General features: G+C 42.0%; 2 protein-coding genes across 7 annotated transcripts in view; one reads left to right on the top strand and one right to left on the bottom strand.

Moving 5' to 3' along the window:
* The first annotated feature begins 579 nt into the window (after nucleotides 1-579).
* Nucleotides 580-6,829, top strand: LOC137197071 (leucine-rich glioma-inactivated protein 1-like). The gene is made up of 8 exons (XM_067610181.1): nucleotides 580-1,346; nucleotides 1,507-1,578; nucleotides 2,175-2,246; nucleotides 2,337-2,408; nucleotides 3,286-3,357; nucleotides 3,764-3,933; nucleotides 4,027-4,191; nucleotides 4,320-6,829. The coding sequence occupies exons 1-8, from the start codon at nucleotides 1,150-1,152 to the stop codon at nucleotides 5,135-5,137; spliced, it is 1,638 nt and encodes a 545-aa protein (XP_067466282.1). The 5' UTR covers nucleotides 580-1,149; the 3' UTR covers nucleotides 5,138-6,829.
* The window catches only part of LOC137197069 (serine/threonine-protein kinase MARK1-like), a 31,701-nt gene continuing 19,841 nt past the window's right edge, over nucleotides 6,691-18,550 (bottom strand). The window contains exons 7-19 of one of the 6 annotated variants that reach the window (XM_067610174.1): nucleotides 15,994-16,050; nucleotides 15,249-15,485; nucleotides 13,412-13,531; nucleotides 12,604-12,703; nucleotides 12,355-12,467; nucleotides 12,063-12,264; nucleotides 11,164-11,345; nucleotides 10,857-10,951; nucleotides 10,553-10,693; nucleotides 10,159-10,410; nucleotides 9,161-9,187; nucleotides 8,495-8,539; nucleotides 6,691-8,378 (exon numbers count right to left, since the gene is read on the bottom strand). In XM_067610174.1, coding sequence (XP_067466275.1) covers nucleotides 8,033-8,378; nucleotides 8,495-8,539; nucleotides 9,161-9,187; nucleotides 10,159-10,410; nucleotides 10,553-10,693; nucleotides 10,857-10,951; nucleotides 11,164-11,345; nucleotides 12,063-12,264; nucleotides 12,355-12,467; nucleotides 12,604-12,703; nucleotides 13,412-13,531; nucleotides 15,249-15,485; nucleotides 15,994-16,050 — 1,917 coding nt within the window. In that variant the 3' untranslated portion in view covers nucleotides 6,691-8,032. The remainder of the gene's footprint in view (nucleotides 8,379-8,494; nucleotides 8,540-9,160; nucleotides 9,188-10,158; nucleotides 10,411-10,552; nucleotides 10,694-10,856; nucleotides 10,952-11,163; nucleotides 11,346-12,062; nucleotides 12,265-12,354; nucleotides 12,468-12,603; nucleotides 12,704-13,411; nucleotides 13,532-15,248; nucleotides 15,486-15,993; nucleotides 16,051-18,550) is intronic. The other 5 variants (XM_067610175.1, XM_067610177.1, XM_067610178.1 and 2 more) reach the window with 5 other exon arrangements.

Here is an 18,550-nt window from a genome sequence, read left to right as displayed (position 1 = left end):
TCTTACAACTCAGGAAGAAATTAGATGATGAAGAAGACCATGTAGGGCTCCCAGTGGGTCATATAGTCATGTCTGGCACAGCAAGAAGAGAACAAAAAAGCAGTAAAACAGTGTGGGCAATGTAATGTTTTTAGCAATAAAATATCAACTAATGAAGGTTTTTTTAATGTGGCTTTGTGGAGTGAAATAAACATGATGTCATGCAGAAAAGGAGGATGGGAGCAACTCTTAACCTGTCCTTTGTCTGTAAGGGGCTGTTGGGGGGATGGGGTTCATTTTACTGAGGCAGACCAGCTGCCAAAATGACAGGAGGGCTTCCCCACGCCCCTCCACCACAGGGCAGTCACATTTTGCATCCATCAGTCGCCATAGAAACCACGCACAAACCAGGAAATAAACCCCAAATTTGCAAAAAATCTCTGAAAAACCCAAAGAGCTGTTAATATATGAGCAGTACATGCAGGTTATATAAATGGTAGGATGTTGGCTGTCAAGTGGGCCACACTGAGCCAATATTAAAGCTATATTTCAATGATGACAATTCATTTTCCTTGGGTTTCCCTGCCGCTTCCCGCATAGAAAGCCCGTGTGCGTCTGCGCCACAGGCAGCAATCCGCTGGCTCATGTCAGCGCTTCTTTTTTTTTTCTCCAGCTGATTCACGAAAAATTACACAATTCCGTTGCCTATTGGCCGCAATCCTCCGAAGAGCTTAACGCGGAGTGTGTGGCGTTTGCTGAAATCATAGGCGTGGTTTTTTTGGATGGAGATGCTCCGTCTGCTCCCGCTGGGATCCCCACCTGCCCTCACACCGCTTCTGTCACCGCGCCAGCTGGCATTTTATTGAGCTTGAGCCGCCACAGCGCGCATTTGATTTTATATTTGTCAGAGAGCTTATAGATTTTTTCAGGGGGTCTACGCGTAATTACAGAGTCGTGGACGTAGGCTACGGGGCGCACGGATTACAGTCTATGCTCCAGAGCGGCGGCGGCGCACGGCGCTTGGTGAAGATAAACAAGAGCGGACAGCGCGTCGCTCGGCCTGCAGGCAGAAGAAACAGCAGCAGCAGAGCGAAAGGAACCACAGCGGAGATCCTGGTTCATGTGTAGGACTGTTCGACGCGCAGGTCGTGCCCGCGGCGGTTTGCAAGGATGGAAAATACACGCAAGATGCCTAAAAGATTGCCCTGGTTCGGTTTACTTGTGCTGGCGTGTGTTTTGCTTGTAGTGGACAGCAAGAGAGCCAGGCAGCCTCGCTGCCCCTCATCATGTACATGTACCAAAGATAACGCGCTGTGCGAAAGCGCAGGACTGATCCCTCGCAGCTTTCCCTCCGATGTCATATCACTGTAAGTCATATTTATCATTGTTTATAACGAAATCTCAGCCAGTGTTTGCCATGACAGAGATTTACCAATGCAAGCTCTGCAATATAGACGTGATTGTGCTGCTGGTATATGTCTGTGCTTTAAGGCTTAACAGTGTGTCTGTCGTGTTTTCCTCCCTCAGATCTTTCGTCAAGTCTGAATTCACTGAAATCCCGAAGGAGAGCTTCATCCACACGCCTGCCCTGCATCTCATGTGAGAAATCGCTCTGGAGCATTTTGTCTTTGTTACATGCTGTTAGTCCCCAGTGAGATGATCAACGCCATGTTTAATGTTCAAGACATTCTCCCCTTCACTGATGCTAGACATGAGAATCTAAAGGATCATGTAGCTGTGTTGATTGTGATGGAGAGCTTGAACAATGTTCATTTAGGAACAATTAGAAAATTATTTCCCAACATGCCTTTTCATATCATGTTAGAATATTTTGTGTGCTGGGTGTTCATCCATGTTGCCTGATCATGTATCTGTGTGTATTGTGAATCAGACCTGGTCTGGTATCAGACTTAAGGGGAATCCCTCCTTTTGAAGAGGGAATCCCCTTCATGGGGTGGAGTATTGACTGAGTCACCATGTTCTTCAAAACAAACATGTAAGACTGAAGGAATCCGAATGGAGCATTGATCCTTGTCTTTGATGTATTTGGGTACTGTTAAAGAAGAAAGGAGAGGGTTTTCTATCAGACAGATCCATTTTTTCAGAGTAGACAGCTGCTAATGTGGGAGGACAGCTTGTTATTATCCAATTTGTGGCCCTGCAGTAAAATATTAAGTCAGGATCTCTTTGTGCAGCCTCTTCACAGCCAACAACCTGGATTCTATAAACGAGGATGCTTTCCTTGGTCTTCCTCACCTGGAGTATCTGTGAGTAGACAACAAAAATTTACTCTGGAATCTATTTCTAAAAGCCATCATTGTCTTCTTCCTCGTGCACTTATTCAAAACCTTTTACAGATTCATAGAAAACAACCAAATCAAGTCGATATCGCCGAATGCTTTCCGCGGACTGAAAACCTTAGTGCATCTGTGAGTATACAATTCTTCAGCAAACACACAAGTGATAAGGATGCAATTCTGATGGTCCTTTTATTGGTGAGAAAATACAAGGAATTTTGCTGTTATTTGTATCAGTTAAAGATGTTGCAATTTGTCTGCAGGTGCAGGGAAGCAATGAAATGCTGACAAAGTTTATTACACAACACCCATTGCACCAGACATTTTTATAGGCACTGTGCAGCTGTTAAAACGATTATAAAGCAAATCCTGTCACCTTCACTGTCCAACTTAATAAAACTTTGAAGCTGAAGACCCATTATATATACATTTAGTAAAGTAAGTAAATAAAATGTCTTAAATCCTACATTGTGCTGAGAGGGGAGATCAATCATCAATCTCCATTTCTTTTAGAGAAAGTAAAAGTTGAGATTTTCTCACTTTGTTGGCAAAGACCAAGATGTCAAACACAAGATGAAGTGTCATGAAATTGAATACAGCTCTAAGAAAATCTTCTTAACAGTGAAAACTACTTTTTTCCCCTAACCCTAACCCCTTTGTTGCAGAGAAATCCATAAAATGGCTGAGAAAGCAGCTCTAAAAATAGCTTAATGTTTCCTCAAACTCACAAAAAGCAATGTTCCTGCCTTCAGTCTCCAGGGTGGCAATGTGTGCCCAAGCTCTTTAACAGATATCCGTATATTCCACTGCAAGGAAATGCTGCATAACCACATCCACATTTAGGTTTTGTGAAGCAGTGCAAGTTCCCCTCACAATACACGTAACACACAAATAAAAGAATCTGTGTGTCGTTTGCATTTAGTAATATGAACAGGGAAGGATAGGAGAGGTGAAAGCAGTATATTGATTAATTATCACAGTGCACCTGCCATTTTTCTCTCTTTTTCAGGAGTCTGGCTTACAATAATCTTGAGACTCTGCCCAAGGATTTGTTCAAGGGTCTTGAGGCCTTGACTAAAGTGTAAGTATGAATTTCACTCTTGCAAAACAAAAAGATGAATTTCATTGTGTTACATAACATATAATATAGCGATTGTGAACAATGAGTTTTCTGCACAGTCTATATATAGGTCGCTGCATCATTATTCTACTTCAGCCAAGGCTTGAAAAGTGTGTGGGCAGCTGGCGCATTTAACGCCATTAAAATTACATGTGAGGAATGCAGTGAAGAAGTGTTCAGCTCTCCTTTATAGTCCTTCTTGATATTAATGAGAGCAGAGTGTGAAGCGGAGAGGGCCAGAGAGCAAAGCTAGCAATCATACTCCAGCGGCTGCAGAGTTTGAGGATGGAAATCCATTGGGAAAGCTGTCATTCCTGTCAGGCTTTTGAGGGTTTGGATGTTAGTTTGGTGGTTTTACTCCCCTCAGGGACTTGAGAGGGAACCAGTTCACTTGTGACTGTAAGCTGAAGTGGCTGGTGGAGTGGATTTACAGCACCAATGCAACCGTGGACCAGATCTACTGTAAAGGCCCGGCCTCACAGCTGGACAAGAAGATCAACGATCTGGTGCCACAGTCCTTCGATTGCATCACCACAGGTGGAGTGAAGATATGACACCATTCTCACAAATTTTTCACAATTTCCCTGACTTCTTAATGTTATTTAAAGTGTGTTTTTGATTCTCTTACAGAGTTCGCTTCCTACCAGTCCATGAAGTTCGAATCTATATCTGTGGAAGCATTTTCCTTTGGGAGTGACCAGTATGTGGTGTTTGCTCAGCCCTTCATTGGGAAATGCAGCTTTCTGGAGTGGGATCATGTGGAGATGGTCTTCAGAAACTTTGACGATATTGACAGTAAGTAAAAGTCATTTCAAATATTCTGTCACTGTGAATGAGCTGTAAGAGTTAAAAAGAGAGGGGAGGCGAAGTTGGAAAAGCAGCCACTAGATGGAGACATGAAGATCCTTCTTTCTCTTCACCAGGCACATCCACAGTGATCTGCAAACCTCTGGTGATTGACAACCAGCTCTTCATCATTGTGGCTCAGCTGTTCGGTGGCTCACACATCTATAAGCGCGACACCTCCGCCAACAAATTCATTAAGCTCCAAGGCATTGACATCCTCAAAATCCGCAAACCAAATGATGTTGAGACTTTCCGCATCGATGGAGAATCCTTCTTCGTGATGGCGGACAGCTCAAAGGCCGGTTCCACCACCATCTACAAGTGGAACGGCAATGGCTTCTACTCTCACCAGTCGCTCCACCCGTGGTACAGGGACACCGATGTGGAGTACATGGAGATCTCCTCCAAACCTCACCTGATCCTGTCTAGCAGCTCCCAGAGGCCCGTCATCTATCAGTGGAACAAAAGCACCAAGCTGTTTGACCGACGCACCGACATCCCAGAGATGGAGGATGTCTATGCCGTGAAGCATTTCCAGGTCAAATCCGACCTCTTCATCTGTCTGACCCGCTTCATTGGCGATTCCAAAGTGATGCGCTGGGATGGGGCCCTCTTTCGAGAGATGCAGACCATGCCCTCTCGTGGCTCCATGGTGTTCCAGCCTTTCCCTGTGGGCAACTGGCAGTACGCCATTCTGGGCAGCGATTACTCTTTCACCCAGGTGTACCGCTGGGATGCCAAGAAGGGTGAGTTTGTCCACTTCCAGGAGCTGAACATCCAGGCGCCAAGGGCCTTCTCTCCTGTCTCCATAGACAACCGGCAGTTCCTGCTGGCCTCCAGTTTCAAAGGGAAAACCCAGATTTATGAGCACCTGGTTATTGATCTGAGCAACTGAGTGATTGTTTTCTTGACTGGTTGTTCAGTTGAGTGTTTTTGGTGTTTAAAGTTGGTTGTTGCAGCAGATTCGGTGCTGAACACTGAGAGGGATTATCAGTTGATCCTAACTTGAGAAAGGCAGACATTTCTCTTATTTATTTTTAAAATCTTCCATTGAAATCAGTGCATGATAAACTTAAAAAGATAAAGGCTTGTATCTCAACCAAATATATTTGGCTGAGATGCACACTGAGTTCAATGCATGCATCTCAAGTTAGGATTAGACCCAATATGTTGCCAAGACATTAATGCATGACCAGGGCCTCATGCGGGCCATTCCATCCTGATGAATGCAACATCCATGCTCATTAATCCATTAGTCCAAATCTAGCATTGGTTAGTAGATTTTTTTTTATGTGTGTGTTCAGGCATTCATGTGACTCAACAATCTTTATACATTTTTAATCTCATATATTTATCTACAAAAAGTAATAACGAAGTGGTACTTTTTAACCTATTAACATGTTAAAGGTGCAGTGAGCAGGATTTAGTGGCATCTAGGGGATAAGACTTGGCAGAAATGGAATATAATATTCATAAGTATGTTTTAATTAGCATATAGTCACCTAAAAATAAGAATTGTGTTTTCGTTAGCAAAGAATGAGCCCTTAATATCTACACAGGGAGCGGGTCCTCTTCCATGGAGCCTGCCATGTTTCTACAGGAGCCCAGAATGGACAAACCAAACACTGGCTCTAGAGAGGGCCTTTCGTATGTTTAACTAGTTTTGCTGCCAGTCTAGGTTCTCCTACACACTTGGAACAGGAGGGGGAGGGGTATTCAGGTTGGTGCAATCTGCAGCCTCACCGCTAGATGCCACCAAATCCTACACACTGCACCTTTAAACTGAACAAATCTGCCAAAACGAAATGTTTACATTTTTCTGTCTTTCCACTTGTACGCGAAAATGATTTGTAAATGAAGCTTTTGTAAGTTTTAAGAGGGACCATGCCAGTTAAGATACACATTTGTTAAGGAGATTGATATCGTTTTAAAAACATGTTTATAATTTGGAGAATTATCAACAGAAACATTGTGTGAGATATCCTTGCAACTTACATTTTTATCGTCAATGGTTTGTATGATGTTTTAGGTATTGAAAATGATGATGATGTTTTAGGTATTGAAAATACAGTTTTTCGTATGTATGGAAAACATTTTTGGGCACGCTTGGAACTATTTTCACACAGGTAAAGGAGCTGAAATGAAAAACTGAGGATATTGTTCATAATGCTAAACGTTTGACTAACATGTATGCAAAATACATCAATAGTGTCATCATTAGGATTAAGTTATTGGCTAATATCATGCTATTTAGAGTCAATAAAAGTTTACATCATTAACTGTTCTCATCTGAGCTTCCTGCTGGCGCTGTGTAGCATGACATGGCTTCAGTGTGAAACGCCGGCAACCTGGTCCTCAAAGCAAAATAACACACTAACACATCTACGTCATTGCTTGAAGTTAGTTGTGTAATTCTGGATTCAGCCATGAGAAATCAAATAAAATAAATACAAACAAATAAAATCCTTTTTATTTTCTCCAACAAAGTGCACGCCTCAATTCTACAAAGCAGCACATTACAATGTAATGGAATAAATACAGTAAAATCCGCTGAATTAAAAAAAAAAAAGAAAAACACAAGCAAGGAGATACACAAGTACCTGCACAATCACACCGGTGGCAGGACTAAATCAGGCTCTTTAGAAAGGCTCCACGAGACTTCTTTCAAGGTGCTTGTTTGAGTTTTTCATGCATCTTCAGTCCTTTGGATAAAGACGTCCTGTTGTCCGCTTTCTAAAGGAAACCAATTTAAACCCTGCTTTTATGTAATTGAGGACTACCAAACTAACATGAAAGAAATACAGGTGCATACTCTCATGTTCATACACGTCACCCTGGAAAACTTGTGCAATCGCAGCAGGATCCCAAATCACCTACCTACTGCTGAGAGAAAATAAAGTGAACACATTTTTTCAGTTTTAACTGAACTTACTACTCAAGTCTATGTGGTGCAACTTAGTGTTTTTTCCGTAGGCAAATAAAATATAACATAAAAGGCAAGGGAGCACATCCCTTAATATTCCACAAAATAATTTAGAGCTCTTTAAATAAAATTAAAAACACTATTTCCATATGGTGGCTCTTAAAAAAAAAAAAAAAGGAATAAAAAAATCACAGACCAAAAGGATAATGCTCTAAGAGACATCAATTATATTAGGAAAGAACTCAAATCCCATGAAAAAAGACAGTATTGACAATAAAATTCTGTACAGAACTCAAAATCAATATACAATACAGTACCTGCAGATGTTATGCATACAGTACAATTCTCTTTTTACATAGTTTTAGTATGGGCTCCAGCCTGATCTATATACTGACTTAACACAGGTGGAAAAGCGGCTATTTTAGCTTTCAGTAATTTTAATGGTTATTCAGCGAGGAGAGTAGATCTTGTAGTAGGCGTTTAGAAAAAGAGACTGAAAACATTATTGCAGGATGGTCATCTTCAGTTGCATACTGCATGTGTTACATGAATGTGTCCAATGACGAGGAGCAGTGGGCTGATGAGAGAGACAGAGGGTCGGACGGAAGAAGAAGAAAAAAAAAAAGAGTGTTAGCGATTTTTGCTATCTCTCCGTCACAGAGGTTAAACCTTGCGATATCTCTCTGATCCACTACCCTGTACAGTACATTCGTGGCCAGTATTGCACGTTACCAGCCGAGTCCACCCTGATTCTGCACGGTGAGGACCTTCAGTGCTGAATTTTGTCCTGCAAGTCAACACTAATCCAGTGATGAGATGAGACCGTAACCAGAGCTCACCAAAGACTGACTGGGACTCCATCTGCTGTCACAGTTTGAGCTCATTGGCAATTTTGCAGGCGATATTCTTAAAGGCGATGGACGTGCCTGATATCCTCTTGAAGCGCACGCCGTTGAGGGAAAGGCGGGGCAGCTTGCACACCTCCATCTCCCACTGCACCAGGTTGTCCTGGCGAGCGTCGCCGTGGACGCAGAAGAGAAGGAAGCGTTCGCGCTGCTCATAATCGCAGCTGTTGGCGTCCAGAACCTTTCGGATTTCTCTCATCATCTCAGCGGGCTCCATGGAGGAGGTGGTCTTCATGCTCCAGGTGAAACGCAGAGAGCGGGGTTTGGAGTCCCGACCCACGTCCTCTTTAGTATCACCAGACACACTCCTACAACAGAAGAAGACAGAAAGAACAAGAGACAGAGCACAGAGAGAGAGACGTTGAAGGTGGCAGAGGTTGGTTACAGACTGTCTATGAAATCCACATCTCAATCATGCTCTCACCTTGGTGTTTCTGTCCTGGCACTGGCCTCTCCCTCACTAGGCACCCTGAAATAAACCAGGAACACACTGTTACTCCCGTGAGCTGAACATGCGTTCCCCCACCCTCTACGAACACCACCCCCATCATCACTGGACAGGGAGAGGGGGTGTCAGGCATCATGCCAGGAAAAAAATCCACACTCCTGGGTATCAGGGTTTAGCACACAATGAGGTGACTGTGACGTTTTGAGGCACACACTATTTTAGCTCCTTCACAAATGCATCATCCTGTCTACTGTACGCTACCTTTCCTTAATCCCCAATGATCTGTAAGGAGTGGAAATGTGCTAAATCTTTGGTTCGGCCTCCACAATTTGTCTGATCTTTTCTCTTTTAAGCTCAGCATGAAGACGGGGGAGAGTAAGGAGAGGGAAGCCAGCAGCTTGAGAAGCAGAAATCGTGGCTTAGTACAGGAAAAGCCGATGAGCCGTGAGGTTTGTTCTCGAGGCAGCGAACACAAGGGAAGGACGTACACGGCATAACAAGGGTGTCAGTCAGTAGGTAAGGATGTGGTGTAGTGGGCAAGTACGTAAGGGGTTAAGGAAACATGGGCCAAGGTCACAGTGGGCACATAGTTTGTTTTTTTTGACAGGGGTTACAGGTGCAGCAAGCGTTGTATTCTCCTACCTCCTGGTCGACCTGAAAGACAGAGCTCTATGCGGGGAGAAAAGGAGAGAAAGCTGTGAGCCTCTACCGGATGGGCCAGCGTGAAGGTGACACAAGGAGCTGACTACTGTGCGAATGAGGAGGCTTTATCCTTTCTTGTCATACTGACAGCAAAGGGTAACAGAGTGAATGCAGAATAAGTGATAAGGTTTGGGAATCAGAGATCAGAGAGTATCTGTTTTAAAGAGGCAGGAAGCCTGTGTGTGACGCTAGCTTTGTTTTCACTGCTGAAAAAGTTTAGTTTGAACATGTTTTGTTCATGAAGTCCTGCTTCTTAGTTTCGTTTGTTTTGGGGAAATTTTGTTATTTTTATCCACAGATCTGTTTTTAAGTCTCTAAATGCACTTTAAAGGTAAACAGATGACCTCAGCGTACAGCTTTGCTCAGTTACTGGAAATATATGACATCAACAGTTACTCTATCCCACTCAGAATGTAGCATTTACTTGCATTAACTATTTTTTATTTTCAGTTTGTCCAATACTAAAAGATAGATTAGACATAAAGTAAGTTCTTTTTAACCATACAATCAGATGAAATACAGCAAAATGTAAATTACAGCCCTTAGTTTGGTTAGACCAGTCATCCATTTTTAAAGAGGTCTAAATTTGCATTTCCTTAATTTGAGCAGAGCTACTACTCGATTCAACTGACTTTCCGTATCTGTTACTAATCTCACCATCTAACATCTAACATTCAGACTGAATGCAGAGACATAAAAAAGAAAAGAACAACCATTCCTTCAGTCTCATATGCACCAGTGTTTAAGTCACACAGGCAGTATAAAGTGGAACACTGACTTTTGTTGTTTTTGAGGGTGTTCAGAATCTCAAGCAAATGTTTGCAACTTCAACATTTATTTCACATCGCCTGCCAAAAGGATTGCAAGTACCTTAAAGGTGCAAAAAGTATTAAGCACAACCTTGTGTATCATATATACAGCCAGGCGTTTTTACTAACCTGCGGACAAACTTGGAGGTGATCTTGCTGATGATCCCAGTGGAAGTGCCCCTTCGTTGCTGAGCGAGAGCCCCTGTATCGTGGGACAGCGTGGGTGAGGCCGGGGGGCCGTTGTAGGTGGCACTGCGCCGGTCTCTGAGCTGAGCCCCATGGAAGGTGCTGCGACTGGTGGTGCCACGAGGGAAACGGTTCTTCTCCGGGGTACTAATACTGTGTGCAGACGGAGAGGTGGAGGGACCCCGCGGAGAGGAGCTGCAACGCGAACATTATCAGAGAGATTAGCACATGTGTCAAAAGAGTCAGCATCATCATCTTCGCTGCAACCAGACTTTTACATTTAAATACACATTAGTGGCTGATGGTGATCATTCATTGGCATGATCAGGCTGCTCACCTGGCTTTAAGCTCTGTATTGTCGTCGATGGGGGGCAGTGTGCTCTTTGAAGGGTGTCCTGACGATGACATGGACTTAGTGTGACGAGGTCGTGTAGAGCTTATTGCAGTCGAAGGGGTGCTCCCTGACACCTCGGTTAAACTGGGACCCAAGGGCAGAGAATATTAGCACACAAGGATAGACTATTAGATTTCACCAAACCTGCTTATTTGTTCTGTATTACAGGGATTACACAACAAGCTAAAAGAGGAAATGACTTTGATGTCACAGGTCTCTAATTGAGCATAAATGTGTTTGTTTTTACCTGCTGTCTTTGCCGTTGGGAATAGCTGAATAGCGGTCAGTGGAGGATCGTTCACACACATATGTGTTCCTGCGAGTCATTGATCCATTGGTCTGCTTGTGAGGAGAGACACCGAAAAGATGATTTTAACCTGACCATATATTGGGGAAATATGATCACATAAGTAGTTGAATAATTTGGTTGAAAAGAAAAAAAAAAGGATAATACAATGAGGCACAAAAATATGAAGCTATTATCTCTACTTTTTGTTTATATGTATGTGGTGTATGTGAATGCATGTGTATGAACGTGTCCTCTACTTCCTCACCCCCACAGCACTTGTAGTTTTCTTTCTCTCCTGCACTCCCAATGGTGAGGCGGGGACGTCTCCTTTTGAAGTGCTGAGCTCCAGCCGGCGCGCTCCGTCCCACTCCTCCCTGTGGTCACTTTCCACACTTAAGGCCTGGCCGCGCTTCGTGTACGATACCGCCGGGGGCACAGACGGACCCACTAAGAGAGGCAAACATAAGAGAACAGATTTACATACGTTTGACTCATGATGTCCTTATTTCTACAACTCAAATATCAGGAGGTTTTTAACAAAAACAAACAGACAAGGCCAGTGTTTTTGTTACAACAGCATCAAGCAAAGCCACTCAAAGCCATAATTTACATTTCATCCCATCTGTCAAATTATACTGTGCAACGACAGACACTTTGTTCAATATGTTGTACAGCTACAGAAGCCAAGGTGAGCAGGTACAAAGCAAAGCTGTTCACTCCTCATGCTTTGAGGTGCTGTTCCTGAGGGAGCTGCAGGAAAGCAGCCAGCCAGCAGATGGCGCCAGACACAATGGCCCCACATGACATAGGAGGAAGCTGCTACGCAACCAGTGCAGTATTCAGGCTGAGTCACACACTTGTACGTTTAAGCAGAAAATTAAACATTAAGCACAGAAACCGGTTAATCTAGGTTTGATGTATGCCCTTTTTTCCAGTCAAAACTATAGGGAAAAGATAACATGTGATGCTTTATCAGCTTTATCCTGTAATATAAGAACACCAGTGAAGCTGGTAGTGCTCTAGTGCCTTGCTCAGAGGCAAATCATCTGGGTGGATACTGGTATTTATTCATTGGGCAAATCCTCAGTGACTAAGAGCAACTTCCCCCTACACAACACGCAGCCAGCAGCACTCTCAGAGCAGGGAAGGACGGGGTTACTTTACTTGGCTTCTCTACGACACCACCACCACCACCACCATCATCATCCCCACCATGATCACTGTAGCGGCGCTGCTTCTGATTGGCCGAGATGCTGCGTGTGACCTTGGGATGGGCAGGAGAAATGCTGGAGCTGTTGTTGATGTCGCTGGTCGGTCGCTGTCGTTGACCCAGGATGCTGTTAGTCAGGGGCTCGCTCCCCTCGAACTGACATATAAAGACACAGGAGGAGGGATACGGTCACATGATATTACAACTGGTGATGATGTTAAGATGACGTAAGATGAAGAAACTGACCTCTGGAGCTTTTCTGCCCAACAGTAGATAAGTAGCCATGACATCATCGTACTTCTGGCCATGTAGAGACTCTGTGATCTCATCTTTAGGGAAGCCCATCGTCACCATGAGCTCTGTGGGCAGACAGAAGACAACATAAATCAGTTAGTCCTGAACATGACATACAGAGTGACATCTACATACACACACACACACACACATACACACACACACACATATACACAGACACACACACACACTCAAACACACCTATTCTGGATGAGTCACTGAAGTCCGCCTCAGGCTCAATGTAAGGCTTCAGCTCCTCCTCCTCGTGACCCACATTCATCCAATGGTCTTTCATGATTTGCTAACAAAGAAATGAGACAATTAGAACTCGTGTGTGTGTCCAGTCCAATTAGATCAACTGTAATTTCAGTCATTAATCTTTTAATTGCAGATAATTAATAATGACGCACATCCGTAATGATATAATATGATATGTAAGTGCATTTCAAATGACGACACAGAAAGATGAGAACTGGATGACTTATTTATGAAATATATCTGATCACCATTTCAGCTAGGGCTGAACAATATAGAAATCAATTGTTATTATCGGTGGAGAAATCTTTACTATTGAATTTCAGCCTGGTCCTGAGTGCAGGGTTGGTATTGACTCTGCACAGAAGAGTATGAATTGAATTGACAACTACATAATGTTTGCAAAGGATAAACAAGCTACAACCATCCCTGATAAGGTGAAGTATAATGCACGCAGGATTTTATCGAATAAATCCTGTTTTACTTCTTAAAATGCTTCAACAAATTCCATTTTGTCTTATTATTTCATTATTCTTCAATCACAGAATTATGTAAGGCCTCCCTTTGATTGCAGATGAACACTGTTTCCAAATTTCCATCTGACAGACTGCAAATTGAAGCATTCTGTAGGTTCATAATTAACGACAGCAGCACTTACTTTCAGTAATAATTGCAAAGCAGGCTGCTGTGCAAAACATTTCTGAATGGAGAGCAAATAACTGTGAAGATGTAACAATGCAGGTTCTGGTAGTACCTCCAAACTGCCTCGTTTGACAGGGTTGAGCACAAGTAATTTCTTCAGCAGGTTTTCACAGTCTGTGGACATGTAGAAAGGAATACGATACTTTCCCCGCAGGACCCTCTCCCTCAGCTCCTACACAGCAAGCAACACACAGAAACAGAGAGATTAAATCAAATAAGAAGTGAGAAGTGAAATATTCCTTTAACAAAGGAAGATCACTCTCAAGGCAGCTTTGAAAACTCATTAAAATTTACCAAATGTAGAATTTCCTCTTTTTCTTGTATTAATTGCTGCTTCATGAAATATTTCAAAACTGCTGCATAATTAATTCAGGGTGGATAAACCACCATGTCTCATTCCAAATGATAAAAACAGGAAATTCTACTCTTAATTTGCAAATTAAAGTAACCCTGTTTCAAGTTGATGCATGTAAACATCCAATCTCAGAAAAGTCAGTTTAGTTTCATCCTCCAGTTCCAGTATGATAAACCTAATTAAGACAACAGGCTGCAGAACTTCCCTTTGCACTGTCCGTTCACTTTGCCCTTTGCCGTCTATGTAAAGTTAGACACAAACAGAATTATGCATATTGATTAAAAATGTCTCTGAGAAGCATTATTATAACTTTTACTATTAGGAGTATATAGGAAGTCATTCATTTTCCCTTCTGATTTGGAGGACAGATTAAAGGTCTCAATATGCTTCGAACTAATTAGGTCATACGTATTATAATGTTAAGGATCCCCTCCAGATATGTTCCAGGACATATAAAAATCATCTGCTTAGAATATTAACTGAGTCTGACACATTTCTTTCACAAAAAATGCTCAGTTACCTTGTTAAAAATCCTTAAAATTACATCTTCTCATTCAAAAAAAAAAAATCCAAGATCTACGAATATGCAAATATTTTCCATTTCATAAGTTAAAACTGCTGGATGCAAGATGTCTCCTTCATTGAAAAGTGGATTCTCAGTGTTTGTGTATTTGAGGCTTCAAGTTTCCACATCACACTTGTCTAAGTTCTTTACTAGTCCTCAATTGGCTCCAAACTAGTTGTGATGTCACAAATCATGCTCACAGGTACAAGCCTTAAAACTTTCCACTTTCAGCAGATGAATGTGAAAACAGCCTCATAGTGTCAAACTCTGCACATTCATCATTCTGCACAGTGAAGCTCAAACATCTAACTGAAGGAACAAGAAGGGAACCCCCTCCCCTTCTCGTTCCTTAATATCTGTTCCAAATGGTCACACTTGAATGAGGGGCCAAAAAGCCTGTCCACATAGAGAAGGGAAAGACGCCATTAACTGTACAAATGGAGAAGACAGCTCACATTTTTGTCTCAACTTAAAGGTGTTGCCTTTGTTTGTACACACAAAAAGTATAGTTGTATGAAGAATGAACAAATCACTGCATTATTTGGATGGATATGATTGTCGGATTGTCTTATTTGTTTATTTATTGTGTAAAATGCACATTAATCAACATTGACATTTTTACACCATTAATGTGAATGTGCTCAAAAGCTAAATGCAACTGAATTCTCTTTCAGAAAGTTAGATAGTTATATTGTCAGGCCCAACGTTGCCATTTGAAAGGGGTCGCAGATGCTGTTTGATTTGATAAGCACTCTGTCTGAAGCATATCAAGGCTTGTGTGTGTTTGTCACAGGTAACAATCATGTGTAAACTGCTTTACTCATGGTAAAAGTATGGCTAATCAGAAAGTACAATATCAAAGTTAAATGCAAAAAACGTGAGTAAGACCTCAACTTTTTATATGAATACATTTTTCTGTGCACTTTAACATAGCCAATTACACATCAAAAAACTGTAACACCTACACACCTTTAGGTTCTGTCCGTCAAAGGGCAGTGATCCGCTGACCAGCGTGTAGAGGATGACCCCAAGGCTCCAGACATCCACTTCTGGTCCATCATACTTTTTTCCTTGGAAGAGCTCTGGAGCAGCGTATGGTGGGGAGCCACAGAAAGTGTCCAGCTTACTGCCTACAGTGAACTCGTTGCTGAAGCCAAAATCGGCTATCTTGATGTTCATATCTGCATCTAACAACAGGTTCTCTGCCTGAAGTGCGGAGAGATGGGGAGAATCAGGGTGTGGTTTGACAGGTTGTTGGCACTGACAAAACATGATTGATCAGAGTGTGTTTTTCTAAAGATGCAAGACATGGATACTAATCTCGAGAAAGCAAATATCAAGGTATCAGAGAGAGTAAAGCCCCATTCAGACGGGATTTATTTCTCTAGGGCAGCTGGGGTGATTTAACCAATACAACAGAAAAAAATAAAACCATCGGGAAAGCAAGACCCCTTAAAGATTTGGGCTGTTGTAATGTCAGCTACAGGTAATGGTATTCTCCTTTTCCCATTCATTAAAAGTATGTCATATTTGCTATTAGCAGTTCCTGTTTGCAATGGAGCCATAGATATACAGACAACTATCACTGGATTAGTTTGATACTGAAGAAAACTTCAAATGTGATGATTCTCAGGCAAGTTCTATGACTTTTAAGTGGATTTATGGAGGTTTATTCATCTGAATGGGGCTTTATAGAGAAAATGTGGGTCCTCACCTTTAGATCCCTGTGTACTATCCTCCTCTGGTGACAATACTGCACGGCAGACACAATCTGGAATACAAACACACGAATGTCGTAGGACATTAAAAACAGGTGTGTTGGGTAAGAGTATAGGCCCTTTTCAAATCAGTAGTTACAAGGTGTATTACAGAGAAGAGAATAGACAGATGTATAGTTGTACAAACGATGCATAACATGCATGCGTGTAATTGCTGTGGGGGACGGGGGGTCATTTCCCCCCAATATATGAAACATGGCAATTTGTCCCCCCCAATATTTGTAATTGTCATGACATCAGAGTCCCCCAAAAGCTGAAAGAAAGCTAATTTGTTCCCCTCAATATTCAGAGTTAAACCAACTCCAAAACACACTGGATGTGTATCATTCACAGAAAACCTCCTGCATCTTGTTTGAGTCGCCCTGAAGTCTGGGGTCATTAAGTCTTTTGAGCACCCTGTACTGTCCCACCTTAAATCAATCACGGACCCACTCCCCTAGACCCCCTGCAGTTTGTTTACAGAGCCAACAGGTCTGTGGATGATGCTGTAAACATGGCCCTTCACTTCATCCTCCAGCATCTGGACACTGCAGGAACCTACACCAGGATCCTGTTTGTGGACTTCAGCTCCACCTTTAAAACCATTATCCGACCCTGCTGCCAGCTCTCCCAGCTGTACATGCCTTGATCCTACACGACGCATTACATTAACGCAACTGTATAACTTATTATAAATTATGCATACTGCATACACTGTTTACTCCTGGTCAATACCCTGTGCATTCATCCCACTCTCCTCTATTTAATATTTAAATTTCTATAAAATCTATAGCTGCTCCTCTCACCAGAATATATTTTATATTTTTGTTTTCTATTTCATTTTTTTTATATCTTACATTTTCTTCTATTGTAAATTATTTTTTATATTATTTGGAACCTCTTATTTTTGTGTATATTTTTGTCTGTATATTTTTGACCGCTACACACTATAACAACACCAAATCGAATTCCTTGTATGTAATCTGATTACCTACTTGGCAGTAAAGCTGATTCTGATTCTGATGTCATCCAGCAACAGCAAACACAACAGCTGTAAGCACAGTGTGCGAGTATGCGTGCCAAGGCTTTGGGTCCATTCTGTAGGTCCCGAGGGCTTCTTCAGCCCCAAATGTTTTAAGCCTGGTCCTCAAAACTGGTATTTTAATGTAACAGAGTGGAACTTAATGTGGAGCGTCGGAGGGAGGATGAAATTATGGTGCTGCACATAACAAGATGCATACAGGCCAAGGATGTATTATAGGCAGTAAAGTTGCTTATTACAGTTAACGGAGCACTTTCTGCAGTGGTTTCATGCTTTTTTCCACATTTCAGCACAGAGATTGGTCCATAATGAAAATTGCAGAAAGTGCAAACACCACAATTTGCGAGGCTACAGTTAGCAGAGGTGTGCACACATACTTCTTTAGAACGCAAATCAACTTTTATACATTTTGCTTTTACTTCTCTCAAGTATTTTGTATTTATTAAATAACTTGAAATGTGTGTCAAAACACAGCTATTAATGTGATTCAGGCAGGTCTGAAACAGGTTACATTAATGTCTGAATCTTAACAATAATGTCATTCAGGTGTCTGTAAATATAATCCAGGATTTTGCAGAAACATTAGTGGGAGTACTGATGTTCTGTTTGTTGCCCACAGCTGGCTGTGCATCAGATTCTTTCCTTTGACTTGATCCAATACTGCAGCATCATGCAGCAGCTGAAACAATAAGTGTCTTTAAATTGAGAGAGCAATGGGCACATTTACGCACGTGGCACAGCATCTTCATTAACACACCACAGTATCGGTCAGGATATAACTGTAATTAATGTTCTGTGCTCTGCTATACATCCGATAGGTCAGCTTTTACACACAAATGCCAGGTTTATACTGTGAAATTATTTGGAATAAAGCAGCGCTTCTGGATGAATCTGGCGCTCCATCATAGCTGTCGAGACATTTTTATTTTAAGTAGCTAAAAGTCCAAGATAAGCTTATCAATATGCACAAAATGGATTTTCAGTGTTTTAATTGTGTTCTGGGACTAGACTGGCAGAGATGACCTTTTTAGCTGCTCAGATAAACCTGGGCCTCTTTTGTTCTGGTCCATTTAAAGGGTCAGTTCGCCACTTTTTTCTCCCATACCTCTGGTAGTATCTCTCCATTCAAAATGTTTTAGGTTTATTTGTCCAGGTTGAAGAACTGTCTCTGAGATTGTTGCCTCCATCTCAATACTGTAACTCCTCAACAAACTGAATTGTTTATTAGGTTGATTTTCTACCCAAAATATGATGATTGTGAATAACTTAGTGCACCTCCACCTCCATCCCACCACCCACACCCATATCCACTTGGTCCCCCCCAATGTCTGACTGAAGATTTCACCTCTGATAACATGCAAACAAGATGTATGAAAACATCCACACAAACATCACAAACCACAAAATTTGAAAAAATAGTATTCATTATTGCGTGAAGCTACAACCCTGGTTTATCTCAGGTTAGCAAGATT

The sequence above is a fragment of the Thunnus thynnus genome, chromosome 14 (assembly GCF_963924715.1).
Source record: "Thunnus thynnus chromosome 14, fThuThy2.1, whole genome shotgun sequence".
Taxonomy (NCBI): Eukaryota; Metazoa; Chordata; class Actinopteri; order Scombriformes; family Scombridae; genus Thunnus; species Thunnus thynnus.
Note: the sequence above shows the minus strand (reverse complement) of the source record. Positions and strands in the feature narration are given on the sequence as shown.

Coding starts and splice junctions, on each gene's coding strand:
- LOC137197071 (XM_067610181.1), top strand. CDS start 1,150: ATGGAAAATACACGCAAGATGCCTAAAAGATTGCCCTGGTTCGGTTTA. Junction 1,579..2,174: donor ACGCCTGCCCTGCATCTCAT/GTGAGAAATCGC, acceptor CTCTTTGTGCAG/CCTCTTCACAGCCAACAACC. Junction 2,247..2,336: donor CTTCCTCACCTGGAGTATCT/GTGAGTAGACAA, acceptor AACCTTTTACAG/ATTCATAGAAAACAACCAAA.